Source organism: Mesoplodon densirostris, chromosome 14 (assembly GCF_025265405.1).
Source record: "Mesoplodon densirostris isolate mMesDen1 chromosome 14, mMesDen1 primary haplotype, whole genome shotgun sequence".
NCBI lineage: Eukaryota > Metazoa > Chordata > Mammalia > Artiodactyla > Ziphiidae > Mesoplodon > Mesoplodon densirostris.
Window position 1 is genome coordinate 39,246,461 of NC_082674.1, and position 23,262 is coordinate 39,269,722.

Sequence of the window (23,262 nt, forward strand, 5' to 3'; positions counted from 1 at the left end):
ATTTAGAAAGCTGATTTGGTTCCTTTTCCTGTTCCTGTGCAATTTGAGGATTAATTTACTACTCATATAGTTTACAAATGTAAGGAAAACGGTTGTTCGTCTGATAGCGTTCTAAACCTAGGATTGTCTTCTGTGCCCACACCATTTCCCCTACCTTTGAATGTTAAAGTTTACCTTTCAGCTATTACTTCAATACCATCTACTACAGTTTTTCATACTGCATGTTGTGCCCCAGTGGTGGGTTGTGAAGTTAGTGTAGCAGGTGATAACTAGCATTTTTGAAAAGTTAAATACAATAGAAAGATAAAAGAGTGCACCACATATAGTAAGAGTTAAGTTTTGTCTTGCAAAACCTATTTTAATTATATGTTGTCAGGGAGGAAAGTTTCTTTTTCCTACTACTCTCCTAGTTCTTTGGCTGTGGCCCTATGAATTGGACTGACAAAAGAGATTAACAAGAGAAAAAACAAACAGAAGTTTATGCTTACATGTGGGAGCATTCAGAGATGAGTAACTCTAGGGTTAGTTGGAACTTGGGCTTATATAGCATCTTAGCAAAGGAACAATAAATTTTCAGAGAAGTGACAAGACAAAGGAAAAGGACTTTGAGTTCCTAGGGCTACAAATTGTGGGAAGGGAAATGTATGGACACTAAAGGTAGATAAAGGCTAGCTGGTAGGGTTATGTAGGTTCCTCTGTTGCCATTTCCAGGCTGTTAAGGATCTAAAGTTGAGATTAATTGTTGTCCTTCCTGGTAAAGAAGGAAGGGGGAGCACCTTGGTAAATTTATGTCCTGCTTTCGGGCAAATAGGGAGAAGGCAAAGAGCTTTCCTTCTTTCTGCTCCTTTTCAATTGTCCTCAACTAAAAATAGTCCTTAAGGACCGAAGTAGTCCTTATGGACACTAGAGTGGCATGTTTTGAGGTGGCTTATTTTGCCCGCTACAATATCTGTGCATGTGTGTGCTGGGTCATGATGAAAAACTATATTTCTTGCTGTGGATTACAGGGAAAAAAATGGAAAGCCACTGATTCCAATAAATTACAAGAGCAATATTAGCTGTGTATTTTATAGTTCTTGAAACAAGCTAAGATTTTATTTATTGATTTTGTGAAGCAATAAACCTATTTCAGTTTTTTAATTAGAAAATTTTGGCTTTGTACTATCATGAGGTAATTTTAGAATGCATTTTGAATTTATAAGACTTTCTGATAGAATAAGTACTGAATTTGGCAACATTCTTGAATTGTAATTCTGTTTTATTAAAGATCATTTTGGCTTTGTACTATCATGAGGTAATTTTAGAATACATTTTGAATTTATAAGACTTTCTGATAGAATAAGTATTGAATTTGGCAACATTCTTGAATTGTAATTCTGTTTCATTAAAGATCATTGTTTCCATGTGCAGTAATGTGTCAATATCAACAATCCCAATAATGAGATTCCTCTATTTAAGAAATGTCAATTTGGTGAAAGGCAAACAAAATTGGGTATATTTCAGTATCATATGATACTACTTAACTAAACATTAATTTGGTTATTAACTAATCACAAACTGCTTACATCACAGTGTTATGGAGCTTTCCATCCTCTATAAAAAACTAACATTTCAGAATAGATTCAAGCTTCTTACATGGAGTTTTTGAGTTGAGACATGCACCTAGTTGACAAATTTTAGTTTCATACTAAAATATTTAAGATTAATTCTAGTATAATTTATTTCAGATTAAATTTAGTAGAAGCTTTTGTAGAAGATGCAGAATTGAGGCAGAGTTTACAAGAAGATTTACTTCGTCGATTTCCAGATCTTAACCGACTTGCCAAGAAATTTCAAAGACAAGCAGCAAACTTACAAGATTGTTACCGACTCTATCAGGGTATAAATCAACTCCCTAATGTTATTCAGGCTCTGGAAAAATATGAAGGTAATAAAATGATTTTGTTTTTGTTTTCCTTCACTCTCAATATACTTGGCAAATGTTCTGTCCTTTTAAAGTTGGTTCTAGTGACTCATCTTTAAGTTTTCCTAATAGGTTTGTATTGCCCTCTGGCTGTATCACAGAAGCCAGAAGTCATGAGACAATTTAGAATTTTTGTTTTTTAGAAATGAATATTAGGATTACGAGGTTTATTAATAGGTGTCTTGCACTAACAGTGGCAGTTGAACAGGGTTTGACTCACAGGACCCGAAATGACAGTGCTTACAAACATATGGCTTATTACGGGAAAAGGATACAGTCTAGCAGCTTCACTAAAGTAAGGATAATGCATCACAGCCAAAGGCTGTCACAGCAAGGGGGCCAGGGGGGTCAGGTGCAGGTACCTATAAAAAGGTCCTTGGTGAGGTGCACCTTCTCAGATCAGGGACCATTATTGTATGCAGAACACCCTGGAACCAGGGAGCCTAAAACTGTATTGCTGGGCTTCTTAATACTTTACTGGTCTTGTGGGCGTATTCCTGTTCTGTAACTAGTTTTTACAGCAGAGCCCTCTTGGGGCCTCAGTGAGACCAGGTGCAAATCATCGATCACATGGTGCTAAGCTGAATGAACCACCTTGAATCTCCTGGGACTAGAGATTACAAAACAACACAATTAGTATGTTTCATGCCTTGACCATTGCCATGCAGGAACTTTAAGAAAACACTGGAGGCTAATTCCAGGCCTGCGGGAATTAACCTTTCCAGTACACCTATGAAAGAAAGTTAAGACAGAAGGTCTTGGTGGTAAACAGCTGAAGTCAGAGGGAAGTTACTACAGTAAAGTAAGCAAAGTCATGTATTAGTTAATCAATATAGTATTGGTGGATAAAATCAACTTGCTCTTACAAGCATAGTTTTTAACTTTAAGTGAACATAAGTTTCTACAACAAATATTTTAGTAAGTACAAAGTTATATGTCTAATACATAAAGCATTTTAAGTTTCAGAGTTAAAAATCAACATCTCTTAGAGCTATGGAAAACAAACCTTTCAATATTATGAGAAAGCTTTATGATTTTTTTTGTAGGCAGACTTAAAAAAACTATGATGACTGGTACAAAATAAGTATAGATTTAATTTAAATTTTATGGTAACCTTTCCTCTTATTTATCTAACAGAGTGTAAAAGAATAGCTAACTGCTTATCGTTTCAGAGTACCACTGTATAAAAAGTATTCCTATTCTAGTCAAGGCTCCTCATTAGACTGATGAGGCTTAAATGCCCTAGAATTTAGTTCCACCAAAGTGGAATTAAAGAAAATGGGTCTTTAATCTTTTCTGTTTCACATTTCTTTAGTGTGGCTTAATTTCCCTCCTTTGTGCCTCAATTTCCTCATCCTGTAAATGAATATCTTCTACTGCTACGATTTTCTGACTCTGTCTCCTCTGGCCTCATTCCAGCAGGATCAGTTGGAAGCACAAGGGGATTGACTGGTGTTAGGGATGTAATCAGGGTGTAATCATGGAGATAGGCTCTCTAAACAATTTACTCTTACCACTTAACATCAGCTGTTTTAAACATTTGTCTTACATCTCTTCCCTCATGAGGTAAAAAAGCCATCCTTGTCCCTGTGTCCTCCTCTTGTACCTGTACTCAGTGAAGTTTCTGAAAGCCTACATTTCCATATTCCATTCACTCCACTGGCTTCAGCCCTGACCACTGTACTGAAATGGCATTTGCTAAGTGACTTACTTGTTGCTGAATTCAGTGAACACGGTCCAGTCCTTATCCTACTAGGTTTCACTGGTGAGTGTGACAGGCTTTTTTTCCTCCCAGTTTTATTGAGAAATAATTGACATATAACATTGTATAAATTTAGGTGTACAACACGATTTGATATGTATATATATATATGTATATATATATATATACTACGTAAATGATCACCACAATAAGTTTAGTTAACATCGTCACCTCACGTAGTTTTTTTTTCTTATGAAGAGACCTTTTAAGGTCTAATCTCTTAGCAGCTTTTCGAATATGCAATACAGTTTTAGTTTTTGTTTTTTAATTACAGTCACCATGTTGTACATTACCTTGCCAGGACTTAAATCTTATAACTTGAAATGTGTACCTTTTGACCACCTTCACCCATTTCCTCCACCCCCTGCCTCTCGCAACCACCAGTCTGTTCTGTGTTTATGAGTTTGGTTTTATTAGGTTCCACATATAAGTGAGGTCACAAAGTATTTGACTTTCCCTGTCTCACTCTTTTCACTTGACATAATGCCCTCAAGGTCCATCCATGTTGTTGCAGATGGCAGGATTTCTTTCTTTATGGTTGAAGGATACTCCGTTGTACATATGTATCACAGTTTCTTTATCCATTCCTTCACTGGTGGACACTTAGGGTGTTTCCGTGTCTTGGCTGTTGTAAATGATGCTGCAGTGAACGTGGGGGGTGCAGATATTTCTTCGAGATAATGATTTTGTTTCCTTTAGATATATACCCAGAACTGGAATTGCTGGATCCTTCTATTTTTTGCCATCCTCTTCAGTGTAGTCACTCCACGCCCACCCCACAACCCCCAGTTATATTTTTGGCCCCCCTTTCACTCAATACCTGAAACTTTAAACCTGGGATTTTTGAATGAGTTCTTGAAAGTATCCTGAAATTTAATGCAAAATTTTGTGTATTTGTATTTTTGGAGGGGTAAAGGATCTGCAAGTTTCATCAGATATTCGAAAGTATATGTAAACCACCCCCCCAAAAAATGTAAGAAATATTGCTCTGCATATCCTCTGGGGAATCTTTCTTATTCCCTGAGATAAGCATGGAAGTTAGGAATTGGATTTGAAAGGCTTGGCTCTCTTCATGAACCTCTCTGCATATGCGTGGATTAATGTACTTGAGAGTTTTCAACAAGTCAGTAATTTCCTACTTTTTCAGTGCTACACTTAATATTAGACCTGTGAGATATCATAACATTAGACATCATCACATATAGACCTGTGAGATATCATAACATTATGTAAATCAAATGCTTTACATTGTCAGTTTGATAACTGATGTCCAGTTAAGGTATTTGAAATCACCCAGCCTAGAAAATATTAAAGGAGGAAGACTGTTCCAAGTTTCGTGGTGCTAAGAGCTATGTATTTTCTTTCGATAACATGGAACATTGGAGAATCTAGGTGTATCCTAGTCACTGGGAACCTAACTAATCTCTCTTGAGTTGATTTACAATATTAGTTTCAGGTGTACAACATAGTGATTCAGAATTTTTATAGATTATACTCCATTTAAAGTTATTATAAAATATTGGCTATATTCCCTATGCTGTACAATATATCCTTGTAACTTATTTTACCCATAGTAGTTTGTACCTCTTAATCCCCTACCCCTATGTTGCCCCTCCCCGCTTCTCTCTCCCCACTGGTAACCACTAGCTTGTTCTCTATATCTGCGTCTGTTTGTTTTATTATATTCATTTGTTTGTTTTATTTTTTAGATTCCGCATATAAATGATAACATACAGTATTTGGCTTTCTCTGTCTGACTTCATTAAGCGTCATACCCTCCAGGTCCATCCATGTTGTTGGAAATGGCAAAATTTCATCCTTTTTTACGGCTGAGTAATATTCCATTTATATTTATATGTATACACACACACACACACACCTTCTTTGCCCATTAATTTGTTGATGGACACAGGTTCCTTCCATATCTTGGCAATTGTAAATAATGCTGATAGGAATATTGGGATTTGTGTATCTTTTTGAAATTAGTGTTTTCATTTTCTTCGGATATATACCCAGGAGTGGAATTGCTGGATCATATGGTAGTTCTATGTTTAGTTCTTTTTTTTTGCATACTGTTTTTCACAGTGGCTGCACCAGTTTACACTCCCACCAACAGTTTATGAGGGTTCCCTTTTTTCTATATCCTTGCCAACAATTTCTTATTTGTGGTCTTTTTAATGATAGCCATTCTGACAGGTGTGAGGTGATGTCTCATTGTGGTTTTGATTTGCATTTTTCTGATGATTAGCGATGTTGAGCATCTTTTCATGTGCCTCTCTTGAGTTTAAAATGGCATTTTGCAGAGTTCAGCATAGCTCCTTAGCCTACTGACTGCATGGAGAAAGTCAAAACTGAGGCTAATTTATGAGGAAAAGCCAGATGCACTCTCCTTAAAAGTAAAATCATTAAAAGTTTTAAAAAATATATTTGTATATTACTAGAAATTGAGTGTATTCTGCTATCCTGTGATGTTTTGGTTTTATTTTTTTATTTTTATTTTTTTTCCTTTTTTTGCGGTATGCAGGCCTCTCACTGCTGTGGCCTCTCCCGCTGCGGAGCACAGGCTCCGGACGTGCAGGCCCAGCGGCCATGGCTCACGGGCCCAGCCGCTCCGCGGCATATGGGATCCTCCCAGATCGGGGCACGAACCCGTATCCCCTGCATCGGCAGGCGGACTCTCAACCACTGCGCCACCAGGGAGGCCCTGTTTTGGTTTTGATTAACTCTAGGTTTAATGTTATTTTAATGTTATTACTGGAAAAAAGAATGAAAAAAAAGTAAATTCAGAGACAGCAGAGGGCAGCAACAGTTTAGAAAGTAGATTTGCATTGAGAGATAAAAGCTCTACTCTAAATTATCTTTCTCCTGTTAAAAAAAAAAAGGCTATTTGAAAAATGTACTTGGCCTCCCTTATTCCTCATATCTTTTAAAATTGAAAAGTTGAGACACACATTTGCAGCAACATGGATGGATCCAGAGTTTATCAAACTAAGCGAAGTAAGTCAGAAAGAGAAAGACAAATACCATATAATATCATTTATATATGGAATCTAAACTATGACGTAAATGAACCTATCTACAAAACAGAAACAGACTCATAGACATAGAGAACAGACTTTTGGTTGCCAAGGGGGAAGGGGGTCGGGGAGGGAAGGATTGGGAGTTTGGGGTTAGCAGATGCAAACTATTATATATAGAATGGATAAAAAATGAGGTCCTACTGTATGGCAAAGGGAACTATATTCAATATCCTGTGATAAACCATAATGCAAAAGAATATGAAAAAGAATATATACATGTAACTCAATCATTTTGCTATATAACAGAAATTAACAGAACATTGTAAATTATAGTTCAATAAAATTTTTTTTTTAAATTGAGGCACAATCTAAAACAATGGTATTCTGCATTTGGAGCATATTTCTGATAGTGCTTAAAACAACTCTAAGTATCTAGATTCTGTTGATGAATTTTATTGTGACAGCTATCACACTGAGGTATGTAACCCTTCCTTCTGCCCACATCCAAGTAATCATCCTTTTCTGTTTCAGTATATTTAAAAACCTTACATGTGCTATTTTCCCTCCCCTGGTCATTGCATCCTCCTCAATGAACCCATAGTAATCTTTCTTAGCACGTCTGATCATATCATTTCTTCCCTTTTGGTTATGAACACATTAATTTGCTTCCCATAACCTACCCATTCCTGTGCCTGGCTGGCTGCTACTTCTCAGTCAGCCTCCCTTATACTCCCTCACCTACTCTTCTCCTCACTGTGCTGGTTCTCCAGACTGCTCTCATTTTTTGTGCTTTTCTCCATGTTTTTCCTTTGTCTTAAATGCCCTTCACTACCTTGTCCATGTGATGGAACCCTACTAATATTTAAGATTGAGCTCAAATATCACCCTTTCTGTGAAGCTTTCTCTGCCCTCCTCATGCAGTTTTCTGGTTTCCATAGCACCTTCTGCTTATCTCCATTGCTTTTTAACCCTAAATAACATAGTAAGTTAGTCTAATAATAGTCCCCCCCCCCCTTTTTTTTTTTTGCGGTGCACGGGCCTCTCACTGTTGTGGCCTCTCCCGTTGCGGAGCATAGGCTCCGGACGCGCAGGCTCAGCGGCCATGGCTCACGGGCCCAGCCGCTCCGCGGCATGTGGGATCTTCCCGGACCGGGGCACGAAACTGTGTCCCCTGCATCGGCAGGGGTACTCTCAACCACTGCGCCACCAGGGAAGCCCCAATAATGCCCCCTTTTAACCTGATTGCTCAGTTTCCTTCTAAATAGAAGATAAGAATATGAAAGCAATTTGGCATTTCTGAAAAGGAATCTGCTTTACTAATGTAGCACTTTTTAAACTTTAGCCTATAAAGCTGCAATTTAAGATCTGGTTGGATTTTGTATTTTGGAGATATTTTCTTTAAATTTCGTCTTTATCAGTTTATAAAAGCAAGGTAAACTCTTTGTAGTAATTATTCTACCATCCAGAGGTAATCATTATTAATATTTTGCTTTATGTTGTTTCATTCTTTAAGCAAAATTATAGAAGTTCAGTTAAGCTTAACACTTTCTTTGACAAGCAAGACTTGTTCTAATGTAGTTCATATATTAGGAAACAATTTGAGCATAATGTGAATTTTGTGTTGCTTATGCACATTTTGCCCATGGGAAACACTGGGTGAATGCAGAAAATTGCACCCAGCTGAACTGAGCAGTGTAGGCATACACAAAATGTACACAGACACACACCTCAAACATCCACCGTGTGTTCATGAGCCACACTCATTTGCATGTGGTGTTACAGCTTTGCACTGCACTTCAGAGGACTCACCATTTCACAGTAACTTACAAGCTGCAGCCTTTTGGAAGTCCACTTCCACAAGCAAACTTCATGTCTTTTGTGAGGTAAAATGCATTATTTATTGTAGTATTTTTGTATTCCCTATACATTTAATTTAATTTAACATGTGTAAAACTGCCCTTTAAATTTTTTTGTTTTTTATTTCTTTTCTTAATTTTATTTATTTTTTCATGGAAGTGTAATTGACTTACCCAGTTAGTGTCAAGTCATAGAGGTTAAATTATGGCAACTAACAATTAGTACTATTTTTATTATTGTAAAATAAGTACTATTTATTTATTAAATGTACAATTAGAACATTTTTATCCCACCAATATATTGTTACACTTTTGCATACAGCCAGTTCTGTTATAATGAAACATATGCATCCCTATGCAAAACTGCAATAAAAACTAGTTTACGAGATAAAAGAGGTCAAGGCACAACACTCAGAAACTTCATCAGTTACACTTCCGGTCGCCAAATGTGTGGAGGTTTTGCCCCACAACAAGTGATTTCCTGTGACACTAACTGGGTGTTCTGCAGTTTAACTCAGTTGTGACACTGTCTCCCTGGAGATAGCATCAGATCCCATAGGTTAAGGGTTCAATCCCACAAGCCTGGTGCCCTGCAACCTCTCTACCCAGTCTCAAGCCCAGGTATTACCTGTACTTCTGACCAACCGGTTACAGAGGAGGTCCCAATGACGCCCTTCTTGGGTTTAATCAATTTGCTAAAGCAGCTCACTGAACTCAGGGAAACACTTAACTTACACTTAACAGTTTATTGATAAAGGATGCAGATGAACAGCCAGATGAAGAGATACGACAAGTCTCGGGGGGGTCCTGAGCACAGGAGCTTCTGTCCTATAGAGTTGAGTTGTGTCACCTTTCTGGTGGATGTGTTTGCCCTCCTGAAAGCTCTCTGAACCGAACATACCCCCCGCCACCACTACTGGGGTTTTAGGAAGCTTCCTCACGTAGGCTTGATCAATTTCCCCTCTCTGGATGATGGGGGAGTGGGGGGTAGAGCTAAAAATTCCAAGCTCCTAATCATGGCTGCTCTTTCTGGTGACCAGCCCCGACTCAAGAGCTCATCTCGGGTCACCTTATTAGAACAAGAGATGCTCCTAGTACTCTGGTCACTTAGGAAATTACAAGCGTTTTAGGAACTCTGTGTCAGGAACCAGGAGCAGAGACCAGTACATTTTCTGTTATCTCACAGAGACTAGCATGGTGTAAAATGATACTCATAACTAATCAGTAGAATCAGAAGAGAAAGTCAACATAGGAAAGAAAATTACTGTTTTGTCAAAATTACAATAGTAAGAAAGGAAAATGAGGTATATTGTCAGGGAAAGTATTACCTGCAAATGAAAGAATGGAAACAAGTGGCTGTGCTCAACAAAAAGGGGTGACGTGACCCGAGAATCTGAAAAGGAAGAGAGGGCAGGGGCCATGAGGGAGGATAAGAGGCCAAAACTATAGGGCGGCTATTGGTGGTGGAGGAATAACAGAGATGCCCTTGTGCTAAAGGTTGTTATTCAGAGCGATTGAATTATTTTGATCTTTTACCATGATTGACTGCACTTCAACTGTTGGCTTCTTTGCCAATTTGGTAATGTTTTGGCTCCAGCCTCATATTTGTGTGAATACTGTAAACTTTAATTAGCAGCATCTTGCTAGCCTTTTTTCCACTTACATGAATTTTTAAATCCATTTCATAAATATATTTAAAGGGTCAGATAAAATTTAATTGTACTTCATAAAACTTCTAGGTTGGAGTTAATAATAGAAGGAAATTATGTTAAATTAGTCAAGGGAACATGGGCATAGAATAAATTTTTAAATCTTTGTTAATTGAAACTCATGTCTTTTTATTACCATTTACCAAAATATTTACTAGAGGGCTTCCCTGGTGGTGCAGTGGTTGAGAGTCCGCCTGCCGATGCAGGGGACACGGGTTCGTGCCCCGGTCCGGGAAGATCCCACATGCTGTGGAGCGGCTGGGCCCGTGAGCCATGGCCGCTGAGCCTGCGCGTCCGGAGCCTGTGCTCCGCAACGGGAGAGGCCACAGCAGTGAGAGGCCTGCGTACCGCAAAAAAAAAAAAATTTACTAGAACAAGGATGTTAATACTAACTTGATAATTAATTTAGACTTTAGGTTGGTTTTTCCGGTCATATTCTATTTGGAAAGTCTGATTCAGCAGATTTGTGACTAGTGGTAGGCCTTGGACCTGAGTTAGTGTCGGGAGGGCACGTGTAGGGAGGCACCTCATGTCTGTTACCCAGAACTCTCCTATAGTTCATTTTGATTTTAGTGTTACTTGCTCATTTAACTTGATTAGAAAATCTTAGTGTCTTTTTCTTAATTATTTTGCCAGCTGTTTCCAGTTACTTCTCAGTTACATTAAATAAAATGTAAATGATTTGAGAGAGAAGACGTTTACCAGTGAGTATCAATAATTTAGGTGCAATTACAGCCAATTTACCCAGCAACCTCAACTTTGCCAGACACAGATCTGGGAAAGTCTTCTCGTGGTGGGAAGTTGGGGGCCTGTGGTGTGGTTGGTGTCTGCCTGTGGTGAATAAGACCGGGCATTGCAAGCTCGTGCCTGGAGGGGCCCGTCAGGTTACAGATATTGAGGCAGAATGGTGGGCTGATATTCTGATGAGCTAGGGAAGTCATGGTCTGACTAAAGTGGACCGTTGCCGGTCGGACTACCTGATTATCACTGAATGGGAATTCTGACTGAGGATTTCTCATATGGGCCCATGTTTCAAAGTCTACTCTGAATTCCTCCTTCTAAACTCTGCTTTTCGTGTTCTCTCTCTCAGTAAATGGCCCCATTATCTACCCAGTGGTCTAAGCCTTGGGAATCAGCCTTAACTGTTTCCTCTCCCTCTTTGCATTCACTCAGTCACTAAGTCCTATTGGTATCGCATCATATATATTCTTCACCTCGGACACCTTTCCATCCCACTGCCAGCACCCTAGTCCAGGCTATAGCATTTCTTACCTGAACTACTCTCAGCCTCCTAATGCTTTTACTCTCTTGTCTTGGCTCTTTCTAATCCTTTCTCTTTGCTTCAGCCAACTGTCTTTCTCAATATGTAAATATATTTATAAATAAAAATATAAATGTGTTGTTAACCCTTCAGGGGTTTTTCACTGCCTTTATATATTTACTGCCCTTATATTTCACTGCCTTATATTTTTGTGTGATTACTTGTCTAATGTCTGTTTCCCTCACATGCTGTAAGGGCAGAGACAAGACTGGGGTTTGACAGGCCCCTCATAAATTGTTGCCTTTGCCTATCTCTCTGTCTATCCTTTCCCTCCTAGGACTCATTGCCAGTGTTTCTCAGACTTTTTTGACCATGCCTCACAGTAAGATATATATTTTCATTTGACTTAGTGCATACCCATGGGTGTGTCTATGCAGTGTTAAAAAACAAAATTCAACTGAGTGAATTTTAAAGATCTTATTGGCTTTATTGAACAATTCATGAATTGGGCAGCATCCCATCCAGGAGATAGAAGGGAGCTCTCTAGAGCTGTACAAAATGAAAGACTTTCATAGGCAGAAGGGAGCTGAAACAAGGAAGTTATAAAAAGCGGGTTGGTTATTGTAAGGTTACTTTCCTTTAGGGGATTTTAGGGTCTGTCAGGTGTATTACCTAACTGGTGCTGATCAGGTGATTCCTGATTGGCTGGTTTAAGCTTCCATTTCTGGGAGAGCCGAAACTGTAGTTAAGGTAAGCCTCGATTTGGTGACATGGGGCTTAGCATAAGCGACTCCATTTGGGGCCTGGTGTCTTGTTTTTAACAACATGTATACACGGTATATATAAAAACAAATAATTTTATAATAAATTGTATAAACTGAAATAATATGTAAAACTGAAACAACAATACAGTGTACTTGGACATTTTTCAATTTTTTCACTGAAAAGCGCTAAGATTTATTAAATCTATGATGGAGAAAAGTCTGCAATTTGAAAAAACAAACTGCATTTGTTTTTTGCATCTGTTCAAGTGAACTTGAACATCCTCCGGATCTCACATATACTGCACACTCTTTGGCCTTTGTATGTGCTGTTCCTTTAGAGTCAGACATTTATCTCTTCCTGTCTCACCTGGCTTTGTTGTCTTCATCTTTAGATTTTCACCTTCAAAGTCATTTCTTTGGGTAGACCTACCTTGTTCCTACATTTGAGTACACTCCTGTCCTGGTTATGTGTTTCCAAAGCACCCTGTATTCCCCTGTCATTATACTTGCCATCCTTCTTTGTAATTAGTTTAATGACTGTGTCATCTCTCCCCGACACCTGAGTGTACGGTATGTCCCCAGGGAACAAGTATTCCAGCCGAACTTCTGACATGTAATAGGCCTTCAGAAACTTCTTTTGGGAGAATGAGAAAATACCACGTAGTGTAGGAGAGAGAATGTGTCAGAAAGGAAACTGAAAAGCAGTGAAAGAATAGGAAAGTACTTAGTGATGAATGGTTGTGCTAGGGGTTCAAGATGCTTTGTCTTACCATTGTTATTTAAGAGGTCCTGAAAGCTTACGGTGTTCTTTATTTTACTTTAGTGTCTATACTAATAAAGGTATGTTAGCAAAAATTGATTAATTCATTGCTTACATCATAACAAAGGACTGGTATCCAGAGGTTGTTAGGGAAGATAAGGGAGAAGCAGAAACAGCGAGAAGGTTTAGCAAACACTTGGAGTACTCACTGTGTTCCTGACACTGCTAGCTGCTGAGGCTGTGATAGGACCCCAAAACAGTCTCTGCCCTTATAGCATGCGAGGGAAACAGACATTAGACAAATAATCACACAAAAGTATAATTTTGATAGATGTCATAAAAGGAGAATTCTAAAGTGGTATTTCAAGAAAGTGCAACATTTTATTTGGGGGCAGTGCACATGCCAAAGTGGTTTTCATTGGTGTTTTTGCCACTTGACAAGTAGCCATGTGGCTTGTGGGCTCCTAGTTCCCTGACCAGTGATTGAACCCGGGCCCCAGCAGTGAAAGTGCTGAGCCCTAACCACTGGACCGCCAGGGAGTTCCCCTGAAAATTAACCTTTCTAAATTCACTAAGGATAGCCTCCATAGTATTTCTCTCAATCTATGATTAAGTGGCATGAACATAGGCAAGATGGAGAAAACAAGTCCCAAAAGTGGTATTAATACACCAGTTAAGGCTTAGATTTAAAGCTGGCCTGGGCACCATTCCAGGAGTATATTTAATGAACCACTTAACTTTTTTTTTTTAGTATTTAAATATTTATTTATTTATTTATTTTTGGCTGCATCAGGTATTAGTTGCTGCACGCGGAGTCTTCATTGCGGCATGCGGGATATTTCCTTGCGGTGCATGGGCTTCTCTCTAGTTGTGGCATGCAGCCTCAGTAGCTGTGGCGCATGAGCTCGATAGTTGTGGCTCATGTGCTCAGTTACCCCGCAGCATGCGGGATCCTAGTTCCCTGATAAGGGATCAAACCTGCGTCCCCTGCATTGGAAGGCGGATTCTTTTTTTTTTTTTTTGTGGCAGTACGCGGGCCTCTCACTGTTGTGGCCTCTCACTGTTGTGGCCTCTCCCGTTGCGGAGCACAGCTCCGGACACGCAGCCCCAGCAGCCATGGCTCACGGGCCCAGCCGCTCTGTGGCATGTGGGATCCTCCCGGACTGGGGCACGAACCCGTGTCCCCTGCATCGGCAGGCGGACTCTCAACCACTGCGCCACCAGGGAAGCCCCACATTTTCTTTATCCCTTTATCCATCGATGGATACTTAGGTTGTTTCCATATCTTGGCTATTGTGAATAATGCTGCTGTGAACATGGGAGGTGCAGATACCTTTTCCAGTTAGTGTTTTGGGTTTCTTTGGTTCTATTCCCAGGAGTGGAATTTCTGGATCATATGGCAGTTCTATTTTTAATTTTTTGAGGATCCTCCATATACAGTTTTCCATAGTGGCTGTACCAGTTTACAGTCTCACCAAGAGGCTCAAGTGTTCCCTTTTCTCTACATCCTCACCAGCATTTGTTCTCTTGGCTCTTTGATGATGACCATTCTAACAGGCATGAAGTGTTATCTCATTGTGTTTTTGATTTGCATTTCATCTCTTCATGTACCTGTTGGCCATTCATATATCTTCTTTAGAAAAATGTCTTTTGTCCGTTTTTAAATTGGATTAATTGGAGTTTCTTTGCTATTGAGTTGTGTTGTTAGTTTTTTATCTATTTTGGGTATTAGTGCCTTATCAGATAAATGTTTTGCAACTATTTTCTCCCCTTCCATAGGTTGGCTTTTCACTTTGTTAATTGTTTCTTTTGCTGTGCAGAAGCTTTTTGGTTTGATGTAGTCCCACTCATTTATTTTTAATTTTATTACTTGTGCTTTGGGTATTATATCCAAAAAATTATTGCCAAGACCCATGTCAAGGAGCTTCTCCCCCATGTTTTCTTTTTTCTTAAAAAATATTTATTTATTTATTTGGCTGTGTTGGGTCTTAGTTGTGTCATGCAGCATCTTTGTTGTGGCATGTGGGATCTTTCATTGCGGTGCGTGGGTTCTTTGTTGTGGCACGTGGGCTCTAGAGCACACAGGCTTAGTTGCCCTGCGGCATGTGGGATCTTAGTCCCCCCACCAGGGATCGAACCCATGTCGCCTGCGTTGGAAGGTGGATTCTTAACTACTGGACCACCAGGGAAGTCCCTCCCCCGTGTTTTCTTTTAGGAGTTTCATGTTTTCAGGTCTTAACAAATTTAAGTATTTAATCCATTTCAAGTTAATTTTTTTAAGTGGTGCAAGATAAGGGTCTAGTTTCATTCTTTTACATGTGAATATCCAATCTTCCCAGCACTGTTTATTGAAGAAGATTGTCTTTTCTCCATTGAGTATTCAGCAGCATTCTCAAAAATGAAATCTTAAACGAGTTTAAATGAATCTTTAGGGCTGACAATGAATCTGGAGTTCTTAGAGAAATTATTGAATTTGATTGCTTAGATATTCCACATTTTGATGCATTTAAGGAGGTAACAGGGACTTCCCTGGCAGTCCAGTGGTTAAGACTCTGTGCTTCCACTGCAGGGGATGCAGGTTCAATCCGTGGTCAGGGAGCTAAGATCCTGCGTGCCAAGGCCAAAAAATAAAAATTATTAAAAAAAAAAAGAAGAAGCTTAACAGTTATTTCCCGGTGTGATCTTTTGTATTTTTCCTAGGTGACTGTTGTGTGTATCAGAACTAATGACCAGTGATTGGTTGCTTCATTAGTCCCTTGCTCCCTTCATAAAGTCATTCATTCAGCATAGAGTTATCCATTGCCTACTTTGTGCCAGGCATTGTTCTGGGAACTACAATGGTAGATATAACAGATAAGGTCCCTCTTCTTATGGAGGTTCAGTAACAGTGGAAGGGTAGAGAGAGAGAAATAAATGAGCAAGAATTTCAAAGAGTAGTAAGTACAACAAAGAAAGCATAATAGAGTGACTTGGCTGGGCCAGGAAGATGCTGAATATGGTGGTCAAGGATGGCCTCTCTATGGAATTCCTGTCTCAGGTGAATCTCAAATGATGACAAAGAGCTCACTGTTAAGATCTAGGGGAGGCTAGTGGGGCCAGCTAGTATAAGTACCTATAGCTTGACTTGTTGAAGGAGTGAAGGGAAGCTAGGGTTGTCAAGCATGGAGATAGAGAATAAGGGCGCTTGTTAGGAGGTGAGGCCAGAGAGGTGAGGCCTATCCAAGGTTCTTAACATTTTTCGTGCTGTGGACCCTTTTGGCTTCTAATAAAGTCTATGAACCACTTGTCAGAATAGTGTTTTTAAATGCGTAAAATGAAACACATAGAATTAAATAGGAAGCCAATTATATTGAAATACACTTATCAAAATATAAAAAAAATTCTTGAGAAATAAGTCCTTTTTATTAATGCATTAAATAACATGATCTGAGTGAAGTTCGAACTTCTTTAATTTTGAACTAATGAGTTTAAATGTTAAAGTTATCTCCAAAAAACTATAATATGATATGAAAATATATCTGGAATTTTAATTGATATCAAAGACACAAGTACTGATGATACTACTGTGGTTTATTACTTACATTAACAATGGAAGAAAATGCTTGATTCCAGTTAGAGGTTAGAGAAAATGAAGATGGGATTTACTTCTTTGTTTATGTACTACCTTGAATTCAAGGATCTATGGACCTTTGTTTAATACCCTGGGATAGATCATGTAAGGCTTTTTAGGTTGTGGTAACTAGTGGAAGATGGAGTTTATCAAAACCCAATGGTGATGTTCGCTTTGGCAGCACATACACTAAAATTGGAACGATACAGAGAAGATTAGCATGGCCTCTGCGCAAGGATGACATGCAAATTCGTGAAATGTTCCATATTTTTAGGTAATAGTGTTATTAAGATTTTATTTTAGGGCTTCCCTGGTGGCGCAGTGGTTGAGAGTCCGCCTGCCGATGCAGGGGACACAGGTTCGTGCCCTGGTCCGGGAAGATCCCACATGCTGCAGAGCAGCTGGGCCCGTGAGCCATGGTCACTGAGCCTGCACATCTGGAGCCTGTGGTCCACAATGGGAGAGGCCACAACAGTGAGAGGCCCGCGTACCGCAAAAAAAAAAAAAAAAAAAAGATTTTATTTTAGTTTCTGTACTTCTGTAATTAAAAACAATCGTACTGAAAAGTATGTTATTTTGTTACTAGAAATAAACCAAAAATGATTAAAAAAAAAACCCAATGGTGCCCATCACTTGATGAATGAATAAATAAAATGTGGCATATCCATACAATGGAATATTGTTCCTCAGTCAAAAGTAATGAAGTACTGATGCATGATACAACATGGATGAACCTTGAAAACATTATGCTAAGTGAAAAAAAGCTGTCACAATATAATGTGGTCCATTTATATAAAAAGACCAGAATAGGAAAATTTATAGATTCAGAAGGTAGAGTAGCGATTGCCTAGGCTTGGAGGAATGGCAGGAGGTTGGAAGGAAATTGTAAGTTACCGCTAATGGGTACAGGGTTCCTTGTTTATTTTGAGGGCAGTGACAGAGTTTGAAAATTGATTGTGGCAATGGTTGCACAAATCTGTGAATATACTAAGAACCATTGAATCGTACACTTTAAAATGGAGAATTGTTTGGTATATGATTTATATCTCAATAGAGCTGTTATTTTTAATTAAAACCATAACCAATTGGGGGAAAAAAAACCCAGTTGGAAATTGCCAACTGGGGCTCAGTACAAATTACAAGTAGGGGAAGGAATTCAAGATGCTAGTGAAGGCTTTGCAGGATATGGAACAAGTGAGCAGAGGAAGGGACTTTAACTCTTAGAAGAGCTGCAGCAAGGTGGGCCTTTGTGTGTGAGGGGCTAGAGGACATGTTCTGAAGTTTATACAGGTACTTCTGTAATAATACTACTTGTGTTTTCTTGGAAAACCTTACCTTCTTCAAAGTCATGTGCTAGAAAACAGAACTTACAGAAAAAAATAGAGTTAAGGTAGACCTCAAAATATATGAAAAATTTTAAGTGATTAATAACAAAAGCATTAACAACCTTTAATAGAAACAATAGCCTGCGTAAATCTCCATTGCATTTGTAGCCAGCATCAAGTGACACTTTGCAGCTTTAAAGTCTGGGGCTTATTTCCTCCTTTGAGATGCCCTTTGAGGTCATTTGCTTCAAATGTCAGTTTCAACAAAGTTAAAAATCTGAACCAGAGTATGTAGAATTCAGTTAAATAAAAAATTTCTTTTTAAACAGTGGCAAATGTTTTTGTACTCTTCATCTATACTCAGCCTTTCCACATATCTTAACATAGTGGAAAGTATAATGGTCATTAAGCCAGCCACTCTGAGGTCTTTGTATGTTGCTAAGCTTACTTTTAATTGTGTGAAAGCTTTCCCTTGATCTCTTCAAAACATTAATGGGCTGGGGGAAAATCATTTGTGAACCAGTGCCACCACCATGTTTTGCTGCCATCATTCCCCTCTTTACCAATAGCATATGAGCTAATTCAGAATAAAGAACCAGGCATTGTAGCACAACAAACATTATGTGGGCAAAGTGTTGTTTATAGACTGTCTAAATAATGTTTCACACATATGTACTATTTTCTAAATATGTCTAGATGCTGTTGTGATTAATAATAAAGTATGAATTCTCACAATAGTTTTACTGACTGCCATCATAACGTTTTCATCATTTTCTCAATCAAGAGCTACCAATACTTCTGGAAAATGTTGGGAATTATTGCTTTGGAGTGAAATGCAGTATGCTAGAGATCACTTGCAGTGTTCTCCTAAGGGAATTTATTGGAGATCAGAAGAAAATCCTTGTGTTATAACCAATAATAATGCGTGGTAACTATTGCTGAGCTTCTATTGTGTCAACTACTGTATATATACTAAGCATAGTTGTCTTATTTATTCACCTTCTAGGTAGCTGTTATTATTACTCCCATTGTAATAGACAAGGAAAAGGAGGCTCCAGATCACAGAGCCAGTAGATACCAGAGCAGGGATTGGCTTCCAGGTCTCTCTACTCATGCCTTTCACACTACAGACTCTGTTGCTTCACTTACTTCTCCTTACATAATTCCCCAGCATGTGCTCTTAAACAGCATCAAGTGAAGTTCCATTTACTTGTGGCTTGATTTAACCTCTGTTAATTGGAACACTGTATTATTAATGGAAATTAGGGATTTATAAGGTAAGTTAGATATTTTATTTTAATGACTTCAACTTTGGGTTATTAAATCTAAAAGAAACGCTATTCATTTGGTTGTAATTAATGTCACGTTTCTGCATCTATAGTACCTCTTCTGAAGGAGATTAGCAGACATGCAGGGCAGGCAGTGTTTTATTAGAGTGCCAGATCATCTCCCTTACTATATAAGTACTAAACACATTTGAATTAAGATACCTGAGTGAGTAGTAACTTCAGAGATCTGCTACACAGTTTGTGCTTTTGGGATCAAAGGCTGCTCATTATCGCAAATTTTCATGATTTGTAGTTTTGTATTTTTAATATAGGACCTATTTATTTATTTACTTTTTGCTTTCTTTTAGGAAAACATCAGGCATTGTTGTTGGCAGTTTTTATGACTCCTCTTATTGATCTTCGTTCTGATTTCTCCAAGTTTCAGGAAATGATAGAAACAACTTTAGATATGGATCAGGTATGCAATATACTCTTTAAAACAAGCAGCAGAATAGTTTTGAAAAGCAAAGGCACATCAGAAAACTTTCCAGATTTCTCTTTTTAATATTTAATTTTGGCACTTTTGTAAGGCACCTTTGAGACAGTGGATGTAAGATTAAATGATGGGAAAAGGTTTTTAAACTTTTTTTAAATAACAATCATTTCAGTGGACGAAAATTAAGAAAGATTAACAGAGGAAGTGAATATTGGGCATAAGTGGCTTGGTTAAAGGAAATTTCATAAATAAAAGATTTCACATATGCCAGCTGAGTTTTGTTTTAATTCCAAGAAAGAAGGAAAGTTATAGTCACTGGAAAAGGGAAGGGTATAGAGGTAAACATAGAACGTAAGAGAAGTCAGCTTCTCTTGTTTTATTTTCCACGTAGGGAAGGTCTTTGGGGGAGGAGGTTAGAGTATGGGTGTATCTCCTGAGTAGGAGTATACTAAAAAGTTAACCATGACTCTAAATACTAATACTTTGAAATTTTCTACATACTAACTTTCCTGTTAAACATAATCAAGCAGGAAATATGTGCTTACATTATTCTTATTAAAGAATAGTTAGATTCTTTGCATTCTTCTTAATAACTGGATTAAGTGGAGTTAACATTTGCCATATATGATGTTGATTTATTTTGTTTTTACTGGATCATTAACTGAGATTTAAAGAAATTAAACCTCGTTTACTCTGTGCTCTTTGGATTTTAGAATTACGTGTGTGTGTGTGTGTGTGTGTGTGTGCATGTGCACGCGGGTAGGTATAAATGCTCTTTTCTGGTATTTTGTCAGTGATAGGGCAATCTTTTCCATTTACTTGTAGGTTAAGCAGTCAGAAAACTTGCATCGTTCATCCTTTGTTTAGGAAAACTTGTTTTAGCTCTTGTTTCCTCTGTAATATTGCTGTTAGTGGAATGATTTTAGGTGCCCAACTTTTAGATCATTGGGAGCCCAGCAATCTGTTTTAACAAGCCCACCAGGTGATTCTGATACATGATTAAGTTTGAGACCCACAATATTAAGGCATGGAGATAGCAACTTAGAAGTTACTAATAAAGCTGGCCACAAAGGGCAAAATCAACTGCAGCATTTCATCAGAGCTTTGCCTGGCCTCTGGGTTCCTTCAAGTGTGTAAATAGGTGTAATGACATGGAAAAGTTCAATTCTTGCTTTCCCACCTCTATTTTAGTCAGAGGTTTTTTTAACCATCAAGAGCTACACATTTACTTGCTTTCATTTAAAGGAATGTTTACAAATATCCAACTCTGCCCAGTCACAGGTAAGGCCACATCCTCACCTGTTGGGAAGAAGGGGGCAGCAGTATCCACCTGTTTAAAATCTTTGGATTTTAGAAGCACATGAATGTGTGTGAGTGTGTGTGTGTGTGTGTGTGTGTGTCTATGTGTGTGTAGGTATAAATGCTTTTCTGGTAATATTTTTGTCAGTGATAGGGCAGTTTTTTTCATTTGCTTGTAGGTTAGTGTGCTTGTGGGTAGTTTTCCAGAAAGATATTTAAAATACCATGATATACACTTTTAAAGTGTTTTTCTTTATTTGGTGCATTTCTACTTATAAATGGAGCACATAGTATTAGAAAAAGTGAAACGAAATGATGGAAAGAAATACAGAGTCAAAAATAACTGTCCTTGATATTTCTCTTTCCCTCTTTTCAGATGAACAATGTTAACAGCCTGGTGTGCTTTTCTTCAACTCAATTGTATTATCCTTATTGTGGGTTAAGGATTTTTACTTTGATCTGAAATACTTGACACATATCTGTTAAACTAGAATTTGCTGTGACTGTAAAATAGTAGTCAGTGTTAATTCTTGAATGATGCTATGGGATTAGAGCATTATAAGATTTTATAAATATCTGGGAAGAGTGGATTGCGAAGGTAAGCAGTGCAATAATTGGTTGGATATAGACTGCAAAAGAAGAGGTCATTTGTCCTAATTTCATTGCTGTCACTTTAGATACAGCAAGCCCTAGTGTTTAAATCTGAAAGTACAGTATTAAGTAGTTCACTTTGTAGGGAAAGAAAACTTTTCTTCTCCTTTCTTAGGTTCATTGTTTGGGGGACTGGTAATTAAACTGACCAAAAAAAAAATTTAGCAAGAGAACACAGAAAATGTGACTCAAGGAAGCTGTTATGAGTAACAGAAAAATGTGACTCAAGGAAGCTGTTAGAATTTGGGAATATTAGGGGAAGGGGAGTGGGAGAGAAGGCACTTATTGGAAAACAAATGGCTTTTAGGAAAGATAAATGAGCTCTTTGGAGAACAGATGGAAGATATGATAGTTTTGACTTCCCTGGTTGTGAAACTCCCTGGGAAAGGACTTAACGACAATTGAGTTCTTTGGGGAGGCTCTGCTTTTAGGTAGATAAGAGAGTTCAGAAACAAAGTCTACTCTCATGCTTTCATCTCAATATAATTTTTATGCCACAGTGACATGAGTAGCTTACTTGTGGTTAAACTTTATATCAATTAGGACTCTTTATTTTTGCAGGTAATCTAAACTCTCAGTACACCTTGGCTCATGAAATTTTAAGTCTAGAGATACGGTAGGCTTTATTTAGAGTTGCTTTATTCAGCAGCTCTGTAAGGCCATCCAAAGGACCTAGTTTCTTGATCTCTTCTATTTTTTTGTGATTTAAATTTTGACCTAAGGCTGGTTCCTCTTTTGGCTCTAGGATGGCTACCTACCAGGAGCAGTTCATGCCATATTCCAAGAAAGAGTCCTGAAGTTTGCCTTGATGGGACTATTTAAGCAATGATTGTGGCCAGAGAAATAAAATGTGATGTTTGGCCTAAGGTACAAGGGGTAGGTTATTTGGAGATACACAAAGTATAAGAGCACTACTGGGAAGGGAGAAGTAGGGAAATAACTGTTGTAAGACCACCAGGAGTGTCCCCTAAGATTCTGTCTTTATTCTCAGTTACAAACTTTTAAACTTAGCTCAAGTTATGAGGTGAATTCAACCCTTCACTATCATTGTAGATACTTGTAGTGAATTTAGGCGTTTCAATCACGTGATTCAGAACCACTTTGAGAAAACCTCAAGAGGATATCAATCGTTTCATGTATGATTTAATATTTTCTACCTGTGCACTTAGGAATTCATGTGATGAGAGGAGCAGTCATTTATATGAGTGGTTGGGTTAATTTTTGTTTTTTCCTAGGCTTAGCTTTTTATATAAATGTGTTGGGTGTTTTTTGTGGCTACTTTCTTATAGAAAGGTTTTCCATTTTTGAAGTAAATGTAGAGCAAAACTACCCCAAGACAGGGTTCAAAAAAACCAATGATTTTTCACAAAAATGTAAACAATATTTGTTTATTAGGTGATTCAGTGAGATGTATTAAATTTTTAAACCTTTCTATATGTATTTGGACCATTATATCTTTGAATCTTAGTTTTCACATACACTTATTATTGATATTTCATCTACTATTGGAAAAGTAAT

At 38.1% G+C, this 23,262-nt stretch overlaps 1 protein-coding gene and 1 non-coding gene across 3 annotated transcripts in view; both read left to right on the top strand.

The window, feature by feature from the left end:
• MSH2 (mutS homolog 2) overlaps window positions 1-23,262 on the top strand; it is a 75,338-nt gene that overhangs the window by 25,361 nt on the left and 26,715 nt on the right. For both annotated transcript variants that reach the window (XM_060117555.1, XM_060117556.1), the window contains exons 7-8: window positions 1,728-1,927; window positions 19,667-19,776. In XM_060117555.1, the coding sequence (XP_059973538.1) occupies window positions 1,728-1,927; window positions 19,667-19,776 (310 nt within the window). The remainder of the gene's footprint in view (window positions 1-1,727; window positions 1,928-19,666; window positions 19,777-23,262) is intronic.
• LOC132502232 (U6 spliceosomal RNA) lies at window positions 16,868-16,977 on the top strand. The gene has a single exon (XR_009534428.1). It is a non-coding gene; the product is annotated as a U6 spliceosomal RNA (small nuclear RNA).